Here is a 26,769-nt window from a genome sequence, read left to right on the forward strand (position 1 = left end):
CATTTAGAAACAAAAAAGGGGATGTCAAGCTCTTCCCATTGATCTAGATTTTCTTTATGTTCTATCTCTTCAGCTCAAACTGTGCAACAACCACAAATGGAGCACATACCTCCTGTGTGAGGAATGTTTACAGCATTACATGTTCTTTATTTACCAAAGAAAGAAGCTAGTGCTACTCTCAGAAAAAAAACAGTGCACAGTACTGCTCCTGATATATAGATTTTTTTAATAAAGGCCAACAGGGAATTCTGAATCCTCTTCCCAAGACATTGTCTTCATCGTGTCATTACCAGAGATTCCTTCAATTTGGGTGGGAGCCTTATATCTGAAATGAGCTTTGAAGAGTGGAAGTAGGACATTTCCCTCCCCTTTCCTCTCTACCTCTGCTCTAGAGAATTAAAAATATTTTGAACATGGAAATCTGAAAACTAGATTAATGACCCTTTTTTACACTAGCTTGTTCCATTATAGATGTAAAAGGAAACTCCAATACACAGTTGGTAATCTTCTTTCTTGCAATGTGTGTCACTGAAGGCTTTAGCGTAAGGAACAAAGAACCCGGTAAGCACGTATTTGAATGAGTAGTTATGGGTAGAAACTGGTATTTGCATTATTTTTCCTTTTACATTGTAAAAAAAGATGAGTGATAGAGAGGCAAGCCCGTTCCTACAATTTTCCCACCACAGTTATAAGCTAGTAGGATAGCAGATAGCATGCCCTGCCTGAGCCGAGCTTGCATCTATTTGTTTTGCTTTGTGTAATAGCCTTCCATTTTTACTGGCTGCACTAAATTTTTAGCCTCACAGTTCCAAATACTGCCACTGGTGTGGTCAACAGCTGTTTGTAAATGAAACGTTTTAATAGAAAGAACTCAGGGTAAGATTGAAATCTTTCTGATCATTGGAGGAAGAGCTAGCAGTGTAAACCAGCTAGAATTACTGACAGCATGGGGAAAAAAATATTCCCAATGACTTTAGGTTGATTTCTTTTTCAGATAATGGAAATATCGGCAAGACATACTTTCTTATGAGATACAGATTTTAACATTTTACTATGCTGTCTTTTTTCAACTTCAAGTCCAAATTATCCTAGCAAGCAATATTTCACAAAGCAATAGCATTAGAGAATAACAATTTTCAATTTGAAAGCTGAAATTCCAAGGTTTTAGGTGATAGGCTTACAAATGTAACAGGTATTCTAGCCCTAACAGTTTGATACTGAAGAAATCAGGTCAGAACTGCGAGGAAAGGTAAAATGGCAAAATATGCATAAGATTTTCAAGCTTTCTAGTGTCTGACAGTCACAAAATATGATAAAGGAGAAGCATAAGGAGCAACAAAGTCTCAGTGAGAGACAAAACAGGAATTGAAAAAAATCTATATAAGCAGACACAAATCCTTCATACAGACATTATGGGCTGCTTACCCTCCTGCTGATATTGCAGAGAGAGACAATAGGTCAGACTTGAATTGCCCAAACTGCCACACAGCAGCTTTGTGTGTTGGTTCATAGGAGGGCACAGACATTTACTGCCCAAGACACTCCTTCAGCAACACACAGACCTTTATTCCCACAACTGCAGCAGTTAGTGTCCTTAAAATCCTGCAGCTTCTGGTAGCTTGCCTTCTCAGTTCTGTAGCCATAGGTATTCTGTTGTATTTCTTGAGATTATTAGTTGTTGAGGCAGAAGTTGTTTCCTTGCAGTAGGTAACTTTTATGTTTCAAAATACATAAAAGGGAACAGTTTGATGCAGGTTTCTAAACCATAAACATTTTTTCAGAGTTTTATTTACCTCATAGGACAAAATCTTGGATTAGCACTGTTGACAATAGCTTTACATAGAAAGAAAACTTGCGTATTCCAATTGAACTAAACTCACCATTTTAGATCTCTACTGAATTTTCTTGAAGTAGATTCATTGATGCTGTGACTGGATTTGTAAGTGATGGAAGGGCAAACCAGCATCCTGATGCCAACAGCATCTACAAAGCTTTATATATACTTACAGATCTTTATGTACATTCTAAAAAGAATAACTGAATGCAAAACAACTCTCTTAAGTGCTTTATAAGTATGTTGTGCAAAGTTGCACTTGACGTTTGAGTGAAGTAACTGAAGAACCCAGATTTAACCAAAATGTAGGAAAAAAGTCTGAGTAAATTAAATCACATAAACCTATTATTAATAAACCTATTATGACTGTTTCCTCTAAGTTCCTATTACCATGTAATAACTCAAAAGAAGAACAATAACAGCTTAAGAAACCTAGGATAACAGATTAAATATTTGAACAAAAATATTTTTAATCCAGGATTACTAGTGTCATATTGTGCCCAGAGAGGGTTCTAATAGCATTCAGCTTCAGCTATCCAGTTCTTACACTCCTAACATCTAGAGTGAAAAAGTTGCTACTAAGCCTCAGTGTTAATTTGTAAGCTCACAAATCCACAAAATTGAACACTTCCAGTATCTGCTTGCAATTCCTTACAGACAGCTATTATTAGTTCACAGGTCCTATCTCAGCATGTAAAAGTCAGACAACACTAGTGCTATCTATGCTATCTTCCATACCACACTACAAAGTATTTGTTTAAATACAGTAGGAGGTCCCTGTTCTTAATTATGTTAATACAGAAATATAAGCACACAAAGCTTACTAAACTTTTATAAACAGTATTAAACTTTTTTATTTCATAAACACAACTCACTGAACAGCTGGTGTTGCTGCTGTGTGTACTTCAGAGACAAGAATCCTGCAGTTCACTTGTAGGTGAAACTTGTTATCCTCTTGAAAACCATGGAACAAAATATCCAGACTGGCAAACTAGGATTTTGTGTAGTAGCATTCTGAAATCTGGTAAAATTTAGTCAATTTTACCATTAATGCACAGTCTCTAAAATGTTAGTTTGAACAGATGCACTCCAGAAGCCTACTGAACTAAACTGGCACATGCTCCCCAAGCAGTGCCAGAAGAGCCATCACTGTTTTCTAGCTGTCAAACGAGATTATCACCTCTTTCTCTTTGCCAAGGGAAAGGATAGTCCAGACAGTTAAGACCACTTCAGGCAAAGTCAGCAGGGCTAGTTCAATTTGCTTGTGAAGATTGCTTCAGATAATTGGCTTAATTAACTGTAATGGATTAGGGAGTACTCACATGGCCTTTCCTGGCAGCAGAGCTGCAGGATGGAAGAATTCCATCCTTGGAGTTTCTAGATGTCTGAGAGGCTGTTTATTCCTATCTTTTGTGCTGAGAACTAGTAACAAAATAGTTCTTGTAAACCAGGTCATAAGTTTTGCTGTCCACAGGCCCATCCCAACAGCTTAGAATGCTCCCAAGACCATACTGGCATGAGAAACCATGCTTGGCTTAAGACTGCACCTCAGTAATTTCTAAAAGGGCTAACAGTCCATTAGGCAGTGTTTCTTCTTGTCAGTCCTACAGTTTCTTAAATGGCTTAAGCTTCTTCGTGAGTGGCTTCAGCCTTAATAATCCAGCAGCTCAGGGAGTGTTAGTGCAGGCTTCCCCAGAGGCATCCTGGACCTCTATGCAGGAACCAAATTTAAGCACAATTCTTCAGTTCAGCTTTCCCACTTCTGGCTTATCACCAACATCTGAACATGTTTAATAAGAAACCAAAACCAATCTAACAAAAACAGACTTACTACTACAATCAGGGAAGGTCTTCTAACAATTGTTACTATTGATTAGTATGACAGATTTGAATACTACAAAAACGTATCATATAGACAAGATATCCTAACCCAAAAAAATTTAAATTTCTAAAAAGAACAGAAAATACACCACCCCCCCTGCGTAGATTCTAAATATTTGAAAGAAAACTACATTTTCTCCACATCACATCAGTCGATCTATAAACTCCAGTTTCGGACGCTGGACTTGAATCCTATTAGGACCATGAAACATGGTTAATAAATTTCAATGATTCTTATTCTGATTAAGTCCTCTAAAGTCTGAACTACCAGAAAAGATACCATAATTTATTCCTTTGAGGGAGGACAGACAGGATATTTAAGAATTAACCTGAAGCCTGAAAAGTAATAGATAGCAGAGTAGATTCAAGGAACTATATAAAGGCACTTGCTTCCTACAGATTTATGTTTCTTCCACTAGTAAAAGAGCTATCGGAGTTCTTACAAAGTCTTCGCTGGTTCCCCAACTGTGAGGTATTTTCCTGAAAACTATGAACCTGAGAATTTGGGGGTTTGAAAAAGAATGTGCTCAAGGCACTTTAGAGGCTTAAATAGAAAGGGTCTGTTAGCTTATGGCAGCAGGATACACTTTTAGGAAAAGGTAAAGAGCCTGTACTCAGGAAGCACACCAGCGAGAGCACAGAACCACTCTCGTAACCTGCTTGTGTGACATTACACCCAAGAGAGCACAGGCCCTACGCTGTACGAGAGCATCCAAGCAGAACAGCCTGAGGAGAATCAAGTTAGGAGAAATTTAAGAGATTGCTTAAATTTATATATGAACTTCCTATTCAGGTATCTAATAAGTCTTGATGCAAAACAGAAGGGTAAAAGAAAATTCATACAACTGAAGTGACACTGTATCTGAGAATCTACTTTGTTTATTTCAGCAAGAAGTGCCCCCAAACCTAAAGTACAACATTTAAAAATCTACAACACAAAAATAGAAAATATTCAAAATGCACAGAAACACAAGTCACCTTTAATGTGATTAAAACGTCACATGAGATTTTTTGCAGTTAAGTGGCAATTAAGGATGTGCTTTACAACACTGTATAGAAATCTGCAAGTTCCTGTACAGGCAGGATGCTCACGCTTGTGCAAGTCGTTCTAGGACTCTTCGGTAATCTGAAACAAGCTGTTGGAAGCTCTCTTCTAACTGCTCACGTTGCATGTTTAGGTCTATCTGGTTCAACTGATTAGTCATCTCCTCTGGTCTTAGACACCTTCTCATCTTGGCAAGTTCTCTCTGTTTTTTCTAAGCAATCAAACAAATAGCAGTTTGAACACAACAATAGTTATCAAGAATATGGTATTTCATTAAAATGTATTCAATTTCAGTATCTAGTTCTTTAAGATGTCCCTAATCCCAAGAAATGCAGTAACAGTGTCTGATTAGTACAACTGTTCTGTTAAAGCCTTATAGTTTCTGTATTACCAATGAATTAGTGAGTGAAAAGTGGTTTTGATTTTTTTCCTTAACCAAACAGATTAAGTCTAACAGTACACCTACTACTGAAGATGTATGGCATGAAAAACTTGACTGCAGAAAAATGACCAGGATATTTAGTTCTACACTGACATTAATCACACTGCCAACTAATTTCCCCGTAACTATCAAAAATTAATTTTAAGCCTCCTGTATACAGAAAAAGTTTCACAAATTCTTACAAATTATTCAAGTAATAATTGTTAGGGACTACCAGTAACAACATTGAAATGAAATAAGATTATTTACAAGCATAAGTGTATTTGTACAGCAAGGAGATGAGTTCTCCTTGCTGTGTCACATGCGATATTTTTACCTGTTTCTTAAAAACACTTCAAAATGCTTTTGTATTTCTTTTTCCCAGATATACTTTTATACAGCTGATATCTATTTCTGAATATATAGTTCTTCAGGTACTTCTCATTCTTCAGTCTTCTCTTGCTTTGTAAAAGCAGAATGTCATTCAACATTTCATTAAAAAAAGACATTATGTATGCCTTGCATCTTATCAATAAATCTTTGCAAAGCCTATGGAATCAAGAAAATTTCACCCAACTATTTCTACCCATCAGTCTCAAAATTAATCTCCTTCTGTTCTCTAATTTTACAATTATCTCTGACAGGAATATTTGTTTTCTTTCTGTGGTTGATGCTGAGGGTCAGGAAGGAGGAGTGGAGACCACAGTAAACTGTAAATGAGTAAGATCAGAAAAGCTTTTATAATCTCCCACAGATTCCACAGATAGGCAAAGTTCAGTTCAGAAAAGGAGGTTCTGTATTTAAGTCCTGATAAGGCCTCCAGGTACATTTCTGCCAACAATCAAGAAACCTTTCCTTGTAGAAATGATGTCAAAAGCAGCACAGATGTTCAAGTTTTAGATTCTTTTTAGCTCTATCTAGTCAAAATGTATAAGATACTCAAAACATGTGATGAGTTGCCCAAATCAAAACAGAGATGAGTACCTTCTGACCAAGCTTCCATCAGTAGAAAAACTAAAACCTTCTTATTCTAAGTCTAGGTCTGCTTAATTAACAGGAATGTCTGTTTAGATTATAAGTATTAGCTCTGAAAAAAGGGTGTCAGCTTTTAAATGCCCATTACATCTGATGCTGTAGCATTAGGCCATCTCTAAGTTCCAGATTCCTGGTAAAAAGCAAGCTCCCTTTGTGTGTTTCAGATAACCAGTTGTTCCAATATCCATTTCCCTCCAAATATACTACCAGCATATCCAGGTACACAAGATTCTGAAAACTGCCATCAGTAACATTTTACCTGGGCAGTTTCAAGAGGATTCTTAGGGAGCAAGTTACTGGGCTAGGCAGAAAAGTATATTCTGTTGAAGTAGTGAACCCAAACAAAGTATCAGCACAGCAGTGGTATTTACTTCCAACAGGGATGACATGAAGAACAAAGACATGATCAGGGAGACATGTCTACGAGCACAGTCCACTAATATCAAAATCAAATCATCATCAATTAATCAAAAGCAGAGTTCTTCAAAAACGAAGAAATTTCACAAGCTGCTCACCCTCCAACTACCTTAAAGTGATGCCCTGTTCACTAATATAACAAATCTTCTATTTCCTGTATTAGTATTGCTTATACAGAGAGCAACATACCTGCTGTATCAGTCATTCCAATCTAGTGGTGCCATATACATAAAAGTCTCAGTATGTTTAGCAACCTTGCTAATGTGAAGACTTCAATGAGAATAGATGTATTACATGTTTTTTCCCTGAAGTTTCCACATATAGTTTTATTACTGCTACTGTTAGCCAGGAAATAGCTGTAAGATGCAATACCATTTCTACTAAGGTAGCGACAATTTAGAATTATTCTATTATACAGCACTATTAAAATGAAGCTATCATATGCTTCACATAATAAAATGATACCAGTATTAGAGTATGCAGTAATATTCCTGATTGTTTATTAAAGTTTGCTCCTCCTCCCTCCAAATTACCATCTATATATTAAAAGTTAATTTTATTTCTGAAAATTTTTTGAAAACAGCACTGTGACTAAAATTTATTGGAAATTGTTTAAAATGAGTGTATGAGTAAGCTGTTTACTAGGTAGAACTATCACAAACAAGATGACTATTTCAGAACATGAAACTTAAAATCAGAGAAAAAGGTGTTGGCTGCTTTAAGGATTCCTTTGAAACCTCATTGAAATAACAGAAAAATTAGAAATGCAATATTCTAAAGTAGTAATATTGCATATCTAGCAATACAAAATCCATTCGTTATCTGTGCATTTATTGCATGCAAAGACTGAAGTGGAAACACCTGCTGGAAGCAGTAGAATTGAAGCTGCTTATTGGGAATTTTGCATTTCCCCCACAGGACTTCAGTGCTGAGTGAATGAACTGAAACCACGTAATAGTCCTGTTTGCTGAAAAATCACCTTATTTGTAGTGGACACTGAGTGAAATTTAACAAATGAGACAAGACACTCATGAAAAAGAAAATGTATTGATTAAGGTTCTGCCACTCAGCATGACATGGCATTATCTCCAGATCAGACAAGTATTTAATACAGTGCTGGGCTCTCATTTCTGCTAACAGCCCCCATAATCCCAACATGACTACAATCAAAGTTTTGGTATTGTGGTATAACAGGGTAAGTGCTGCTTTAGGAAGGTTTGCAAGCTAATCGAGTTATTCCTCATACTCTTTTTTCAACAGGATTTTGGTTTGCTTAGCAAGTACCTAATTGATGAGAGTAGCTAATGTGCCAGTTATAGCAATAAATCTGGATTTATTTGTGGTCTTTTTTCATCAAGAGTCAAAGACTGATGCCATTAGCAACTAGGATATCATTTTTTCAACCTGTATGTCAAAGGGTCAGTTTTATGCAACACAGACCAACTATACTGAAGATCCTGGAACCCATAATTAATAGGAACTAAGAAAATTACTTTGTACCTAGTTTAGTATTTGCTTGGATTTTACTGCTGAAATTACTGTATATTCCATCTGCACAGAGTTCTATGTTGATTACTTCTAGCAAGTTGTTTTGTTAAGACCTAGCTAACAAGTAGAACGGGAACCTAAACTATTACCTAGTCTGCAGTATAAACTTATTACAGCATTTACATCTTCAAAATTTTGGTTTGCCTATTTAAGATATATTTTTAGCCTTTTCAAGAAATTGACAATTTTTTTCCCCTTAAACCTACATGGGCACAATGCCACTTGTAGCTAGATAGCATAAGCTTAATAGCAACCTCCTGCTGGAATTGGGCAGGAAACAGTCAGATCTTCAGCACTGCAATGTAGTAGATCTCTTCATCTGTACACGTGCCAGTTGAACACTGCATAACTAATAGTAGTTGATTGGCAACATAATTGGCATCAACTACATTTATGGAAATGAAAGTAAAATCAAGTATAATTAGCCTTGAAAAAAGTATTAAATGATACTTAAGTTATATACACCTTATAGGGGCCAATCAGTCTTCTTTTAACATCCAACCGGTAGCTCCTGGACTGTTCCGCATCCCCCATATTTGTTGCACGCAATCGGAGAATTTCATAGACTCGTCTTGTGTGTTGCTAATGAACAGAAAGGAGAATAAAAACCATGTCTGAATGAAGAGGTCACTCAACAGAACTCAAAGTGGAGAAATATTGAAATATTAGAATAATTTCTCAACCTATCAGAAGACAACCAGAGGCATGGACAGAGCCTCTGTCAAATCTATCTTCCTATCAGCTGGGTTAAATAAATAAACATTCTTCTTTTAACTTCAAAACCATTTTCTTCCATGCAGCCAGTGTCCAGTCTCTCAAAGTGTTGCGCCAGCTGTAGAGGTGCTTCAAGGACCTACTGTTAATAAACAGCAGAAAGCCCAGAAACCAGAATCCAAAAATACTTCAAAGAACTGAAGGACTGGAACTAGAGTGACATTAAACAATATCAAACAGTACCTACTTTGCTAATTTTAATAATCCCCATATACCTACTGCCCTTCAGAAGGCCCCCGAAGTTCTAAATATGAAAATGAAACAAAAATATTTAAAGTTTTCTGTTTACTAGTGAAGAAAATTAATTAGTAAATGGAAAAACAGAAGTGCTTTTGGTATCACTATCTGATAGTATGACATCTGGGGAGAAAAAAACCCCACAAGTTGTATCTGTATGAAAGCAGAATTTAGGACCAAGTATAAATAAGGTGGTTTGTTTGCTATACTAGCATGTTTTTATACCATTAAAAAAAACAAACTGAACATTTATCCTTTCAGGTTTAAAATACAGAAGGCTTATACAAACTATACCATTTTCATGAACACATCTGAATATGGCTTCACATTCCCCATCTCTCAAGCCTCAAAGTTTTCATTAAACCACATTCGAATACATTTTTTTAGTAAGCAACTCTGCCATTTCACTACCATACTCACAAACGAGTTTAATAACTTACTGAGATTACCAGCAAATTTAATTTTCAATTTACCTGTTCAGTTCTCCAAGTGTTTAGAGTTGCCTTAGTAGCAGTTGTTTACCACTTAGGTGTTTATTCCCAAAGCAACATTTATTATTTACATAAATATACTTGAAAGACATCAAAACCATGTCAAATTCTATTACAACAACAGACTTTTGTAAGTAAAAAAGGCATTTATCTAAAACCAATAGCTAGGTCTCTCCAGATACATCCTAAAAAACTGTCAAAATAAGCCAGAGTGTGTAAATTCCAAGTCTCCATCTCTAAGTTTATATTGTTATTCTATTACTTTGATAAGAATATGTCCAACTACAATGGTTCTGATTTAGTACCTTATTTATTTTCAATTTTTGTTGAGCTTCCGTCACCATTTCTTGACTGAAACCCTGCATTAACTTTACTGGGGAAAAGCACAGCAAATCTTGACAGAGCTTTACAAGAACAAAGTCTCTTAGCTTCACATAGTTCTCTGATGGATCTTCAGCTAGGAAGAATAAAAAAAGCCTATCAGCATTATTTGTTTTCTCATCTCTGTCATGTAATTACAAGGAACTATGGACAACAAAAGCGGACACAGCATTCATCAGTGCAATACCAAGGTTGTGGATTTGATCCCCTTATGGGCCATTCATTTAAGACTTGGACTCGATGATCCTTGTGGGTCCCTTCCGACTCAGACTATTCTGTGATTCTGTGATATAAACAACTGTGTTGTTTAATTAGTTAATTTTAAGTACTGCTATCAAAGGTTTAGGTGTTTGACAGCAGACATCAAGCAGGTCACGGAAAGAGAAACTTGCAATATTTTGTGTATGCAGTACTGTACAGTTTTATATTATGTGCATTTGTAAGAAACTGACAACACACATGTTCAATCCCATTTAACTTCTTGGGAAAAGAAGACTGCTCTGTGTATAACACCTTTTTTCTTATATCCTCCGTCTATTCTATATTTGACAGAGTGGTAGAACTAATAAAACACAAATAAATTATGTGGACAAAGAGTGGTGAAAATATCCTACTGTACACAAGTAAGCTAGCTGAAGACAGGTATTGACCACAAGTTATAGTCTATGTTAACAAGGAAGATGGGAAAAGGTAGAAAGACCCAAAGGACACGATTATCCAAAATTAAAAGGCTGGAAGCACCTAAGCAAAAGCTGACCACAATTTCAAGTTACTTCCATTTTGCTTAAAATGACAGCATAGCTATCAAAATTGTTATTTTAAGAAAAAAACACCGAAGTTGAGACCTAGCCTCAGTTAACATCAAAGTGGTCCCATCCACATTGTTCCTATTTATGAACAACATTGTGAATATATTTCTTTCTTCCTTGTTTGTTTAGACAGGCTCACCACAAATAAGTAGCAGGGCCATGTTTCCCCCCAGCCCTCATTTTCGCCTGAACTAGCCTTGTTGAGTTTATTGCTAACCAGCTTATACCCCACCTGTGTTTTTCTTTAGTTTTGAGGAACACTGTAAATAGTTGAAATTTGCAGTTTTAGGATGATCAAAAAGAAAAAAGAAAAGTTACCAAGGACTGGGATAGGAGTTTTTGCTACCTTTGTGCAGCACTGCACAACTATTTTGCTGGTTGGAGGATGCTTATGATGATTGTTTCAGTTCACATGTTTTATGCATGAGTGGCCTAATCTCGTATGGCAAACCTTATAGCACTTACTCTACAAAAGAGATTGGAGAAGGTGCACTAAAGTTAACTCCATTCGTTTGAGCTCAGATTAGTTAAGAGAAACATGAGGCAGTTTCTGTACAGTAAGCACTATCAGCATACATTTTGCTTGTGTCAGCATGACAAGGTATAAGCAGAACAAAATATTTGTTGTAAATGTGAAACTCCGAAGTTTTTTAATACATCGTTAGCTCTTTCCAAGAGGTTAACTCTTTTCAGAAAGGTTAAAGGCTTTACTTCATAATTTTAGATGACACGTAACTAAATATCCTGACAATGTCAGGATTGCCCAGCTGAATTTCCCGCCCAAAAGGACAATAAATAATTCTGTAAGAGCCTTGAATGATATGTAGAATATTGTAAACTTTCTCCTGCTTCATTCCATAAAAAAATTAAACCCTGTTTTAGTGCACATTTACTGGTTGCTACAACCCTGTACTTAAGGCACTGAGCCATGCATATGTCAAATGATTTATGCAGTACCATGTTAAGACTTTATTAATCCTCAGTTAAAGCTTTGTACTATTAAAAGGAAAAAGTAAATGCATGATGCAGATGATTTTCTGTTGCATAAACAAAGTTATACTTCCTTGGATTCCCATGAACTGGATTAAAATTATGAGGTGGATTACCTTTTGTTATGATTATGCTGCAACAATGCATTATGAAGTAAGCAGTCAATTGTGTTTTAATTAGAATTGGGAGTTATTTCTAACCAAGATGAGACTGCACATAGAATTGAATGGTCAAGTTGTGCCTCAACTATATTTCTTCCTATGCTAGACTTGAAACCATAGGACAGATGTAACACTTGTGGCAATTTCTAGTGTTATTTTTGTTATGCACATCCACCCTTCATCCCCTTTGCCATTTCCTCAATCTTTTATTTTTAGGTATTTGTGCACACAGCTGTAATATCACAGATGCCTTCAGCCAGCAATGTGTGCTCCTGGAGCACAAGTTCTCTATGGACTTTTACTGTCTGTAAAATTTCATCTTGCACACTAATATTAATATGCTATTTTAGTTAGATGAGTGTGTGCCCCCTGAAGTCTGAGTTTTGGCTAACAGAAGGAAGTTGAACAAGGAATTTGACAAAGCTTGATCTCTTGGCAAACTCAGCTGTGTATCTCACAATAAAATGGCTAATTAGCTGGTAATCTGTTCACGCTAGGGATGGAATTTTCCTTGTGTACTGTTCTCTAAGTAAAGTATTTAAGGAGCTACATTATATACATTTCTTCTGTAAACCAGGGTACTATTGATGCTGGACTGAGCAGAAGCTGAATCTTCAAAAGGCTGTGTAATTCTGACAAATGAACACAGAGTTACCTTGTGGGCTAACAACCTGTGAATGCTACAAGTTGCTTGTTAAAAATTTAACACAAACCTGTTATATCAAGTACTGTAGGAGAAGACATATAGTATCTATGAACTGTTTCAAGCAGCTGAGCACCATGGCCTTCTCCTTGGAATGGTGGCAAGATCAGCATCTGACTACAGACAAAGGAATGCATTTTCAGTTCAAATTATGCATTTACAAATATGAAGTCTTAAAAACAAAATGGTATTTCATTTTGGATTAAAGTATGTGTAGCAAACTTAACGTTAAAATGTAATTTTCAACAGAGTCTTAAAATTGTTAAATATTCCAAACTTGTTTGAGATTCCCTCTGCTTCAAGAAGGAAACAATGAAATAAATCAGTGCATAGACAGCTAATAATGGGGATTTTTTTAAACAAATCAACACCATTATAAACAAGTATTGGGAACTTCAGCAGTTCCCTCTTCTGAAATAAAAGGCAAGGCACGAGTTACACCGCCAATTACCTTACACGTGGCCGGGTTTTGTCTGGGTACACATAGTAATTATAGACTGTCATGTAGCCTACGGTCGCAAAGAGCGTAGCTCCATCCTTATTATACTTCTCAAATCTGCAGATAAAACAGAAAGCCAAGCAGGTCAATTACAGTCGCGCTCCCATGCAGTGTCCATTTTCTTTTCCATTCTCCAACTGAATTTTCAGTGTCAGCAAGCTACTCTGTGAGGGCCCAATGGGTACACCTGCTATGTTCTGAATGTACAATTCACTTAATTGGTGTGCAGCAACTTGGATAAATCAGGCCTCTTTACAGCACTTCAGTGCACTTGCCTATTATAAAGATGAATAGGTGGCAAGTAAAAGAAAACACAGGCAAAGCTCATTTTACTGTTTAAGCCTACATTCAGGGCTCTAACGGACAACAGCATTTAATTCAGCTCTATTCTCAAGCTTTCCCAAAGCATAATGGGGGAAAACTCAAGCCTCATAAACAATGGTTTTTCTTTCCTGGGAAAAATATTATTATACTGCTCCAATAATTGGCCAGTCACAATTAAAATGCAGGCTTTGTGGAGGTAATAAGGTCCACTGTTGCTTTAGAACTGTACTTACACTAGAAAGTAGTTCCATCTTTCATCATCTACATCAATAAAGCTAGCAGTTTCAATAAACCACATCAAGAACGTCTGAAGCCTTTCATGATATTCTCGAAAGCCTGGACATGTCATGTCAGCCTAGGGAAAAAGCCAGGAGAAGTCAGGTGAAACCTATCACAGATGTAAGAGGAAAAAAAATATGCAAAACCTAATTAAATTCTCGGATATAAAAATGCATGTTTACAATGATTAATAAATGGATAAAATGATAGTATTTATATACTATAGTTGAATCATTTCAGAAAGTGCATCCTTGCAAAATAAAATTGCATTTGGTTGCTCAAAAGCAGAAGTTAAACTTAATTTTTCATACCTTGTATATCTGGTATGTTATATCTTCACCAGCTTCCTCATTATGGATAGAATACGTGTGTAGCAGCATTCCAAAGGGCTTGAAGTTGACCTCCTTCTCCAGCAGAGAGACAAAGTCATCTGTGTTTGTGCAAAAACCAGGCGGAATGATTTCTCTAATTTTACTTTCAACATCATCTGCCTGCAGATTACACAAAGGGGCAGGATCAGTGGAAGATGAGAAAAAAAAAGCACTGATGTCATTATTGTGCTATAAGAAATGAATCTATGAGAGATGATATGGCCTACTAGTAATTAAAAAAAAAGAAAAAAAAAAAAAGAAGGGAAGCATTCCTGTTGTTCAGTGGTGACCTTCCAGCAAGTAAAGAAGCTGCACTGGTGAAATCAGAAAGGTCACAATCCAGCCACTGTAAGCATCAAAAACCTCTTGGTTACAGCATAAGTTAATGAACACTATTATGTTTAGAGATTGCTACACTTGTCCAAGTTTGCCTAAGTGTGCTGATAGCTATTCTGTAAGTGCAGCACATTCCAGACAGCAATTCTCCAAGACTATGCTATGCAACACAGCCTTGTAGAACTCAGGTTCCCAAACAAGCAGCTTGCAATAACTACTAAGTAATGCAGAACTAAGCAGAGAAACAGGCACAAAGATCAAAAATGTTAGCTCCCAAACAGAAAAGTGACAGCCAGCACACTCTTGCATTCTTGTGTCCCCCTGCTTGAAATGCCTGTCTACAGGATCAGCTGCAAAACACATTACAAACTCAGACAACCACATCCCCCATTCTAATAAAAGACAGTTTGGAAAACAAAGTTTGACATAAAATAGTACAATTTAAGAATACTGTCAGCAAATCTGACCTGTAGTCTAACATACTGTGGAAGACAAAATATTCTGACACCAAAATTTAATTCAGAGATTACTCTTTTCAGATAACCAAAGTGAAAGTTAGAGACTATCAGCTGAGCAGACTTCATAATCCTTTTCAGACCCCCAGAAGACCACTTGATTGAATACATTTACTACTTCTTTTTAACCATGAATATTTGATGAAGTTTCACAATAACGTATTACTGCTTCTCACCAGGCAATAAAACTTAATGAATTGGTCTCAACTTAACAAAACCGTTCTCCTCAATACAACCCCTAAAAGCCTGACATTACATTCAACAAAATGAGCTTACATTCAATTCAAACTTTCCTCTAGACAATGAATCCAGGTTTTTACTTAATGGAGTTTGCCGTGAGTTCAGCTGTAATGTTTGTATTGTATCTATTTCCACAAGGACGGACACAAGAACACTTTGTGTTAACTTACTAAGCAGCTCTTTCACACCGTTTACATGCATGATGGGTATTAGTTCAAAACCAAGACCCTTGCTACTTAGCATTCAAAACAGGGAAATTAAGATGCTTAGAACAAAATACACTACAAAAGGCTAATACAACATGCTACTAATTCCTGTCCTTTCAACCATAGGCCCTTAAGTAGAAGCAATGCACCTGCAAATGAATAGCACTTTATCATTCAGTTACAGTTTTATTGTAGAGAAAGATGGATTTGGCTCAGCACAAACAAGTTTTATTCTTAATGGTTTGGTACTACCAACATTTATATTTATATTTGGAGAGAGAGCTATTAAGCAGTTAAAATACAGCTCTACAATACTTGGTGTAAGAACCAAGTTAAAACATGTAGTCTTTACATCCATTTCATTCTCAAAACAAAGATAATTTATTGGAGCCTTTGCTATTCTTCACAGACCAATATTAACTAAAACATTTTCTTTACACTTACTGATTTAAGTGCATTACGTAAAATGAGCCATTTTTTCAGAATCAATGAAATACATTAAAAAACATAGAATTTTTATATATTTATATGGAATACATTTTAGAAATTACTTTTTTTTAAACCATGCAAATGCACTGTTTAAGCAGATCTTAGTCTGCACTGCTTACAGAGCTGTAGGGAACCACAACTAAGAATCCATAGTGACTCATTTTATATAGCTGAAATAGGCACGTAAAAATAATCTAGAATTAAAACAGTACTTCCAAGCATCAGTTCAGTATCTCAGGCTATGTGGAAACTATCTAAAAAAGGTGAATACACAGTATGAGGTACCATATAAATAATGATTAAGTAACTTTGCTTCCCCTCATGTTTGTAACTTTCTTCATTAGCGGTGAGAAGGAAGCCAAACTTTCACCTGCTGAAAGCCTGTAAGATAACACATCCATCACTGGCTGCCACCAAGGAAAAATCTTACTTTCAAAAAAATAGAAAGGATTAAAAGATGACAGAGACTTAGCACATAAAGCACCAGATAATACTTCTTGGTTCTATATGACTAAAACATATTTTCACTTATTGCCTCCTAAAAATTCTCTCCCCTTGAAATGGGATCTGACATAATTTAAGAAATGAAAATATAGTCTTCAGTTACTTTTAGGGTTAACAGGATTTCTCTCTCTCTTACAGAGCAAATCCCAGAATCCTCAGTTGGAGTGGTGGCAGAAGTTTAAGTGATCCAATTTTCAATTAGCAAGTCCTGGAATACTGGAATCTTGACATATCAACAACATAAAAAATAATGTTTCATTAACACCTGTACTTTTTAACAGAAACATTAATTACTTTGTAGGCCCTTTCCAAACCCTTCTGAGGTGCTCATAATCCAAGGACCTACCAGAATTTGTTTACTGCCTTCCCTTGTGTATTTCCTTGCTATTGTTGAGAGCTTAATTTCACTCATATCTTACCAACAGGAATGGATTCACACAATGGCACATAAGTTTCTCTTCAGAAAAACAATCCTGTTGACTACTCCAACAATGTTTAACATAGGCAAAGCCACATACAATGAAGCATGCAAACCCCTGAATTAAGCCAGCCAAGAACTGTTGAGCTTTTGGTTCATGGAAGTGCTGCCTGTAATGTATTACCTTCATAATCAGAATCATGTGTGGTGATGACAGGGAATTTGGTATAGGCTTGTAATTACACTTGATTTCTAGTACGACTGTCTAAATGGGTAATGTCTTTGTACATTGCATTTGAGTCTGGATAATTTTAATATAGAGATTATTCTTGTACTAACAGGCAGCTATGACATTTGTATACCATGTAGATGCTGTTTCAAAGTGACTGAATTTAAAATAATTATAGAAGCATATTTAAAAGCTGAATTTCTCTAACAATTACATGCATGTATTTCAGTGGGGAGCAATGGAGTGATCAGCAGTATTACATGAAAGAAAGAAAAATAAGCCACTATTAAAATAACGCTTTTTCATTAACTTTTGTATAAAAGTCTATACATTTATAGACTAGCTGCAAAGCAAGATATATAGAGTTTAGTGAAATACTTTTCCTCCACTCTATCATAAAATGCAGATGAAAAGGAAAATATTGGAACAGCTGCAAATCTCAAAGCAGCAATTCAGAGGTCAATGCTATTAATATTTACACTAGAAGAAAGCAGCTTCTCTTCAGATATTTGAAAGAATCAACTTCACCCAAGGGAAAATTCTGTCTATTTTGATTAAATGAAGTGCCAACTTCTGTTCAAAACATAATTATACTTTGCTGAGCCTTCCTCAATAAAGATGGAGCTAAACCATGTTCAGATGTATAAATATGACTGGAGTTCTGTCTCTTGACATTTCAGGATCGTATCTTTTCCTCCTATTCAAAAACATCTCGGAGAGAAAAAAAAAAGAAGAGGTATTGGGATAAGTATTTCTGTCAGTCCCTAGCAGGGATTGTAGCAGCTGCTTTAGCAATAATCAAACCAAATTTAATATCACAGAATAAAACCACCTGCCATTGAATGGGCTTGTATGGGTATTTATATACAAAATCCTAAGCTGTGAATAACTTTGTGGAGCATTAAAACCAATATCTTACTTGTAACCAGTTATGTTGAAGGCAGAAACTGTTGTCCTTTCCTAAACACCATCTATTCACAGCACAAAGATTATCTGTCATGCATGGTGGATAAATCTGCCTCTTAGTATAATTATCCTCAAGGAGCAGAGATCAGCAAACAAACAGTTAACTTAAAAAAATAAATGTTAATGTGCATTCAAATTAACATCCTGCTGTAATGACAGCTTATGTTTTAATCTCTGCAAATGCATTCATACCTTAAGGTGGTTAAACTGATGGCAAATACAAATGAGAGCAAGATTGATTACAGCCATGTCTTTTTTTCTACATAGGTTTAGATACAGCAATATGAGCAGCCTATCTGAATGTACAGTGTTAGTAACACCAAGGAAAGCACAGAGTAAGCAACCACATTCTTCCCATCCAGTCAAAGCCTGTAAATGCTCTGGAAAGCATACAGAAGCCTCGCTCAAAATGATCCTCTTTTTTGTCTTCACCTCAATCCCTTAATCAATTGGAGGAATAATTCAGTATAGGAAACAGGGCTTGAAAAAAGCAACGACTCTGAGCAATCAAAAGTTTCAGTATGCTTAGGACAAGACAGACCTTGTTTACCTTGCCTGTACCTCCAGAAAAGTAAAGTGGGTTTGCCATTTGTACAGAAAATAGACTGTCAGTAAAAAGGTGCTATGGTGTGGATTCCTGTTGTGATAATTATGAAATTATACTGGTGAAAGGTTGGACCATTTGATTTTAATGTTTACTACATCGCCAACAGCTTTCCTTTTTCCCTTATTTCCAAAAACCTTCTTAAGATTGAAAAACATGACCTTTCACTCCTAAGATATGTTGCTCTAGCCTTGAAAGTATTTCAGACATGTCCAGGCACTTAGCCTGTTGAACTAAGTATATTCTAAAACACCTTCAGAATAAGGAAGGACAAACCTTTAAAATTCACTTACCAAAGTAATTCCAATGTATTTCTCCCTTTACAATAGGCCTTTCCTTGCAATTATTTAAATAAACTCCAATGAACTTGAAATTAGTAACTTAAATACAGCTTGAATATTCTCAGAATATTCTGAGAGCATATAGACAGTAGGAGAGAAAATAAATCTTTTCTACAAGTATTCTATAAGCTCAGAAAACCTGTAGGCAAAAATAGAAAAAACAAACAAAAAACCCAGCAGATAACTGTATATCATATTCCTTTAAGATGTAAAGCACACATGATACCTGTCCACAAGTTTATAATCTCTCTTCTGCCTCACTTGTCCTCCACATTTAAAGAGACACACATACCATATCATGAAGTGCTTACAGAAACCTCCTTTTCCTTCTTACTGAATTCTCTTCAGCATAAAACCCACCAATGCTAGTCCTCCTCATGGACTCAGTTAACGTGAAAATACGGATTTGCTGAGTAGAGAGGTTTTCTGTGGAACTGGCTTTGGTATTAGCACTTCATGTCTCACTGTACTGCTTGACACAATTTTGATGGCACTGGAGTCAAAGAAGGGGAAAACGTACAGATGAGGTCCAAAGCTCTTTTACAGCTTAGCAACAAAGGAAGCTTTTTTTGTTTACTGTTAAGTTAAACCATGTTTTGGTGGGATATTACTAAACCTAGAATTCCTGTCCATGCCCAAGTAAACCTTCTAAATGTCATGTCAAAGGTAGAAGCACACCTGCACTTACCTCCACACAATCAAACTTCTCATTTACTTTCGATGTGTATTCAATGCGGAAGAACGTCGACAGGTTACCAGCGATGTAATACAAAAGGATCTTCAGCCCCTTGTAGCCAAAAGCAATTTCACTGAGAAAGAAGAAAAGAACAATCAGGAACTCTACACAAAGCAAAATATTCACATCACAGTGCTTTCATTTCATTGGAAGTTCACATCATCTTTCCCAGTAAGGTAGAGTAAGCTTCCTAATAGGAAAAGGGAATCAAACTGGATGTGCACTATCCAGACAGAGACAATGACTTAAACTATTGCTACTGTGTTGCTCCTCTAGTGGAGAAATACAAGATGTTTCTGAACTCAGCAAGGCAATGTCTCTGCCCTTACTGTAACAGCTCAGGAGAGATGTAGCTAATACCTGAAATAGCTAACACCGTGTTTATGTTTTTTCAATAGCTTAAACTCCTTAACAGGTATCTATATGAGTCGATCAATCACATTTATTAGAAATTACTTTGCAGTGTAGTATAACACTCTGGAATAAACTACTGCAATTTATACTGTACAAAACACAGGTAATGAGACACAGCAATATGTAGACAAATTTTGGTTGAGTTTCTATTTAGTTATCCAATGTCACCAGAACTGAGCAAATGCAAAAAAAAAAAAAAAATACAAAAGCCTTTTCTACACTTTGAAAATATGAGTTGCCTGAACACAAACCCTATATTCTTATAAAGTACAGAGATTTCTTTTTCTAGCAAAAATCTCGATAAAACAGTAGTGTTCACAAAGCAACAGGTCAATTTTTGTTATTTTAAAGCATAACTGATTTTTTTTTTACTGGGATTTTTCTTTTATGATAGCACATTCATAATTTAAAACTTGAAATAGAAGTTCCAGAACAAGGATTTGCTTGTTAGTTATACTAACAGATTGGAGAGTTCTCCCATTACTAGAATTATAATTATTGTCAATAATAGCTGCAATAGATGTGTAATAGCGTAACTAATTTATTACAATTAATATACATAGTTAATCCTAATTGGAGTAGTCAGAATGCTTTCAAAAGGAAATGGAAATGAAGAAACATAACTATTTCAAGAAGTCCATAGAAACATACATCTGGATTTTCCTTAGTAGGTTGGTTCTGTTGTTGTTGTTGATGTTTTTAACTATGGCCAGATTGTTGAATATCACTCTACTGAAAATATGAAATGACACTTCAGCACTAGGGACAGAGTGGCTGACTTCCCTACAGTACTAATTAAGTCAGCATACTCGAAATAGAAGAAACGATACTTTTCTACTTTGACTTTAGTAAGGACTTTGACACCATTTCTAAAGTATTTTTTTGGAGAAACTGGCTGCTTATGGTTTGGACATGTGCACTGTTCACTGGGTAAAAAAATGGATGGATGGCCAAGCCCAAAAAGTGGTGGGGAACAGAGTTAAATCCAGCTGCAGTTGGTCACGAGTGGTGCTCCCCTGGGTTCAGTGCTGGGGCCAGTCCTGTTTAATATCTTTACCAATGACCTTAATGAGGGCATCAAGTGCCACCTCAGTCGGTTTGCAGACAACACCAAGTTGGGTGGAATGTTGAGCTGCTGGACTTGGGTCACAACAACACCACTACAGCACAACAGACCTAGGGAAGAGCAGCTGGAAAGCTGCCCAGCAGAAAAGGACCTGGGGGTGCTGGTCAACAGCAGCTGAACATGAGCCAGTGTGTGCCCAGGCAGGCAAGAAGGCCAACAGTGTCCTTGCCTGTATCAGCAATAGTGTGGTCAGCAGCAGTAGGGCAGTGATTTTCCTCCTGTACTCTGTACAGCAGGATTTCTTGTTTTCTAACAATTTGGAAGCAACTCTTCCCTTCTGGACCAATTAATTTGACTATGGAAACTTTAACTTACTCATCTCCAAACACTTGATGGCTGTACTCTGGATTAAATGTTGTGTTGTCATCCTCCAAATCCTCAGGAAAGCGAACTGAGGCAGGGGAAAAGAAAAAAGAAAAAAAGTGCATGACCAAGTCATCGGTTTTGGTTTGTTTATCCACAGTTGCCCTGGTAGCTGTTCATGCATTCTTCTGCAACAGACAACTTCAGTTAAGAAACTATCTACATCAGGCTGACACACAAATGAAATGACATCCTGTACAATTTAGGTGCATGTTGTTTGATCTCAGGATGTCAAATCACTAATCAGAATAAAACTACGAAATTGACCCAGATGCATACACATATATGTTTCATACATGTATCTCCTGAATATTTCTGCCTTTAACTTCATCTTGAACACTGAGGATACTGCCCAGCTGGCTATTCCTGCAATAAGCACATCAATCATGTAATCAATGTTGCCTTCTCCTTCTGTCATTCTTCTCCTAGATGCAGGTGAGAACACTTCACTGTAGATGATTTTCATGGAGAGATGACTGGAAAGAAATGTTTATGTGCATTTATATTCATGTCAAAATTTTGGAGAATCAGCATGGATACATACAAAACAGCTGCAACAATATTATACTAGTACTCGTACCAATATTACCAAAACACTTAGTGATTTTTTTTCTTCCCGACTCTCTACTTTTCTTCAAAGCCTGGTAATAAACATGGCTTTCTCTGGTAATGTAAAAACATTCACTATAATGGCAACTATTCAAACTTAGTAACTTACTGAACAAGCATTTTATTCATGCTTATGGAATTACGGCAGTTGCTCCACAGCAATTATGACTGAAGTTCTTCCATCATTAAGTATATGATTTATTAGTGGATGAAATTAGAGATTAAAGTAGGATTTTGTAGGAAAAAAAATTTAAAATACTGGGAAACTTGATTCCTAAACATTCTGTGTATTTGCAGTTTAAAAAAATGCCTAGAATTGGAAGGGCTGTAACTCTTAACTTAGGCATTAAAGATATAGTTCGGTCGCACTAACAAAGTACAGGTAGCTCAAAACAACTGTTACACATTTGTAATGCTGAATGAGTTGATATTGCATTAGCATGAGCACACAATGCTGCAAGAGTTAATATTGCTATTACAGCTCTTTTTTTAAAGCATGTGGAATATTGAACTACAGCTTCATTGCTGCTTTACTCCAGTAAAACCAGAGACAAAGAAAAGTTTTTTTCTGATAATATTAGAAAGGAATTATTCAAAGAGAAAAATGCAAATGAGGAGCGTCCAAGTGACAAGATAAAAGTCTGACCCTCTCAAAAGCAAAGGAGATGGTTGCTCTTGCCTTCTCAGGTTTAATTCAGAGAGCAACAGATTTGAGGCAAAGTAACAAGTGTTAAAAGAAAGCAAACAAAGGAGAAACAAAACAAAAACCAAAGAGCAATTCTCAGAAGAAATTAAGACCCTGAAGATGATAGTGTATGACTGCTTTTATATCCCATGAAAAACACGTAATGTCTGGTACTTTTTTAAATGGTACAACTTTGTAGCATCTCATATCTTCCTCTTAACATAAATTGTATGTGGAACATCTAAACTCCCTGGAAGAAAAAAAGCAAAAAATTTTAGCTGAAATGGACAATGGGTACCTTAATTAAAAACCTGATATAGTAGCTCCTTGGATTTCTAGACAAATTTCACTCAGACGTCATTATCTCTAATTCTTTGTCTTTTGAAAGGTGGAAAAGAAAAATAGAACATTCGGTCTATTCTTTGAAATAATGTTTCAGAATAAGAGAAATATTCACAAATACAGTGGCTGAAAAACTTAAGTATTTTGCTTATAACAACATTTTGGCTCACAAGCCATTGTGTATTGAAAATGCTACTAAGCTGTACAGAACAGATTGCTAATTGTTCTGAAAAGTGCTTAACAAGTTCATTAGTTCAACTTCCTTAAAAAATTAAGGTACATGTACTGCTCCAGGGAACAAATAGTTGAGGGGCTGTAAAGATTAAAAACTAGAGATATACCTTATTCTTCAAGTTATTACAGCTCCACGTAAGTTTAAGATATAAGCAAGTCCACCAAGAGTTCTGTATTTTAAGTATCCTAGTAAGCAAATTGGCTAAAGAGAGCAATAAACAGTTCTTGAAAGATTAGTATCTTTTCTCTTCAGATTTTAAACAAATTTCACTAAAAATATCTTGTGTAATCCAGATGTCGGTGGGGAAGAGCAGCAAAAACCCCAACCCAACAACACTTTTTAGCCTTTTATTTCCCCCTCCCATCAAAGAAAGAGGAAAGGGAAAGATGTTAAAAACATATAATTAGATATTTGTAACCCTAAAGAAATTAGTTCTGATGCTATGGTCACCATGAAGTCAACACATACTTAGGACTACACCATGTCACAAGGATTACAGAAGCAAAGAATATAACAAATGCTTCAAGAAAATAAGATGATGTAATTCCAATGCACTCTGGTAACATGGTAATAAAGTGCTGATTATCATGCAGAGATAGGACTGAATTTCTACAGCTGTACTTGAATTCCGGTAATCTCAGCAAACTAGACCATGTATTTCTTTCTTGAGTTGCATGCTCACATTAACAAGGACATATTAATACCTGGGTGAAATTAAGTATAAGAACATTTCTTAGGAAGGTACTAATACTCCATTATCAATTGTACAGCATTTAAAAAAGGACATTACCTAGCTTCAGCTGAATTGCTTCATTTGTATTACACTTGTATTCAGCCAGCTTCTTCTCCATAGCAGTAAGTCCTGAAGAAAAAGTTGGTTTTTTTAAGGTTTAAGAGGTGTTCAGTCTATGTGTCACTATTACTCAAATATCATATTAGAAAAAGGATTGTAAAACCACAGAAAACACACAACACAAAACCACTGAACAAGTAAGATTAGGAAAAGCTACAATATGCTACAATGTGGTAACATGGAGAACATAAAGATTTATCTGAAACACTTCCCTGGAACTAGAAAACAAGCATCTCTCCATTTAGTTTCTGAGAATTAAAGACGTTACCATAAAATCAGCAAGTGTTATAAGTTATTACCAATTAAACGTATATTTTAAAACGTAAGTATGAAATTAAGAATTCAGTCTAATATGTTATTTAAAAGAAACTGGTTAAGTAACCCGTCAGGACATTAAGTGTTTGCATTAAGTCATTTTCACAAACAAGTGTTCGTGAACTGCAGTGGCATGTAAACCACCGGCAATTATTTGGCTACCATTGCTCTTCCAGAGCGGATGTGGGAGAAAAAAAGCAAGCGATCTGCATTTAGTCTGTTTTCCAAAGCGCAATCCAGCACAGAAGACGTTTCACTGATGGCATTTTCCAAGTGCTTCACGAACACAGCCCCCTTCACTCCAGAAGTATCACCAGAAAGTTCTGATATAGCTTACTTCAGTCAGTGAACTTGGGAGTAAAAACAATTTCGGGCTTTTAATTCCCTGCCCACCCCCAAGAAACTCGCGGACAAGGAGATATACTCTGGCTCAGCACTACGAAGCTCGGGGGCCGTGAGCCCGAGGACGCCCCGCAGCAAGAGCACGACCAGGGCAGCCGGGGGGGCAGAGACACGGCCGGCGGCAGAGGCAGCTGTGCTCCCCTCCCTCACACCCCGTACCGCGGGCCGTCCCTGCCCCCCGGTGTCCCCGTCCCGTCCCGGCCTCACCCGCCATGTCCGAGCGGCCCGCGCAGCGCGAACCAACCCGCGCGCCCGCCCGCCGGAAGTAAGCGCGAGCGAACGCGCTTCCGCTTCCGCCCGCCGAAAGCGGGCCAGGAGCCAATGGCTGCGCCGTGCGGCGCGCATGCCCAGCGCTGCCTCGAGCTCTGCCCCGAGGGGGCGGGCATGCGCAATGCTGGCGGCGCGGGTCGCACGTGTCCCGGCCGCGGTGTGACGGGAACGTCTGCTCGCTCGGCCGAGCGCCCTTCGCCTCAGCGCCCCCCGCACGCACCGACCGCACGGCCCAGCGCCACGGCCTCGCTGCAGCCGAGCAAACAACCAGAGCTTTAGCGTTAGGGAATAAATAAATAAAAATCCGTCTGCTGAACCGCTTGTTACAGCCACCACGTAAAGGATACTTCTGCCATTTTCTTTCAAGGGATTGGTTTTTCATGCGCTTGTAACACAGATTATTACTCTGTGTGCTGCTTTGAACAGGGATAGAACGATTACTTTTCTTCAGGTGTGGGGCTGTGTTTTGGATTTGTGCTGAACACAGGGTTAATAATACAGTGTTATTTCTGTTATTGCTGAGCAGGGCTTACACAGAGTCAAGGCCTTTTCTGCTCTCTTGTGCTGCCACACTGCATGGGAGGCTGGGAGGAGACGCAGCTGGGACAGGTGACCCCAACTGACCACAGAGATATTCCAGACCATATGGCATGCTCAGTATAGAAAGTGGGGGAAAGAAGGAGGAAGGGGGGATGTTTGGAGTGATGGTGTTTGGCTTACCAAGTAGTTATACATAGTGGGGCCCCGCTCTCCTGGAGACGGCTGAACACCTGACTGCCATGGGAAGCAGTGAATTAATTTCATGTTTGACTTTGCTTGTGTGCGTGGCTTTTGCTTTCCCTATTAAACTGCCTTTATCTCAACCCACGGGTTTTCCGGCTTTTACCCTTCCTGTTCTCTCCCCAGTCCTGCTGGTGGGGAAGCGAGTGGCTGTGTGGAGCTTGGCTGCTGGCTGGCTTAAAACACGACACTATGAAATTAGTATGTATATATGGACTTGCTGAGCAAGACACTCTAGTGGTCAGATGCTTATCAAATGCCTATCAGATGCCTATTAAATTGGCAGATTTCTATCAAAACTGTTCTTGCTGTCAGTTGCGACAAAGCATGTGAACTCTGAGTTATATTCAGAGAATTTTTGTTGACCTATAGCCAAGAAAAGTTCTGCTTTCTAGAGAAAATTAGTTGTTTTAAACTTAAGAAAAGTGACTCATTGTTTTGTGACCACTATTATAAACTGCCTACTGTATTGTAATTTTATATCTCACTGTGCTATTTAACGTGTACCAGAATCTGCCCTTTTTATATTTTCCAGCGGCGTGTGGTAAAAGACACCTTGTTGGGGCCTCGAAATAGTACAGCAAGACAAAA

General features: G+C 37.2%; 1 protein-coding gene across 3 annotated transcripts; it reads right to left on the bottom strand.

Moving 5' to 3' along the window:
- Window positions 1-4,576: 4,576 nt before the first annotated feature.
- HAT1 (histone acetyltransferase 1) lies at window positions 4,577-25,431 on the bottom strand. 3 transcript variants are annotated; one of them, XM_027678556.1, is made up of 11 exons: window positions 25,336-25,431; window positions 24,349-24,420; window positions 21,640-21,715; window positions 19,737-19,857; window positions 14,141-14,320; window positions 13,784-13,905; window positions 13,179-13,283; window positions 12,738-12,844; window positions 9,989-10,140; window positions 8,647-8,763; window positions 4,577-4,971 (listed from the first exon to the last, which is right to left on the bottom strand). In XM_027678556.1, the coding sequence occupies exons 1-11, from the start codon at window positions 25,340-25,342 to the stop codon at window positions 4,804-4,806; spliced, it is 1,227 nt and encodes a 408-aa protein (XP_027534357.1). In that variant the 5' UTR covers window positions 25,343-25,431; the 3' UTR covers window positions 4,577-4,803. The 3 variants fall into 3 exon arrangements, with proteins under 3 accessions (XP_027534357.1, XP_027534359.1, XP_027534358.1); XM_027678558.1 differs by lacking the exon at window positions 25,336-25,431 and adding an exon at window positions 25,295-25,314; XM_027678557.1 differs by lacking the exon at window positions 25,336-25,431 and adding an exon at window positions 25,064-25,262.
- Between the last annotated feature and the right edge of the window lie 1,338 nt (window positions 25,432-26,769).

This window comes from Neopelma chrysocephalum, unplaced genomic scaffold (assembly GCF_003984885.1).
Source record: "Neopelma chrysocephalum unplaced genomic scaffold, ASM398488v2 Primary Assembly neopelma1_44, whole genome shotgun sequence".
Classification (NCBI taxonomy): Eukaryota; Metazoa; Chordata; class Aves; order Passeriformes; family Pipridae; genus Neopelma; species Neopelma chrysocephalum.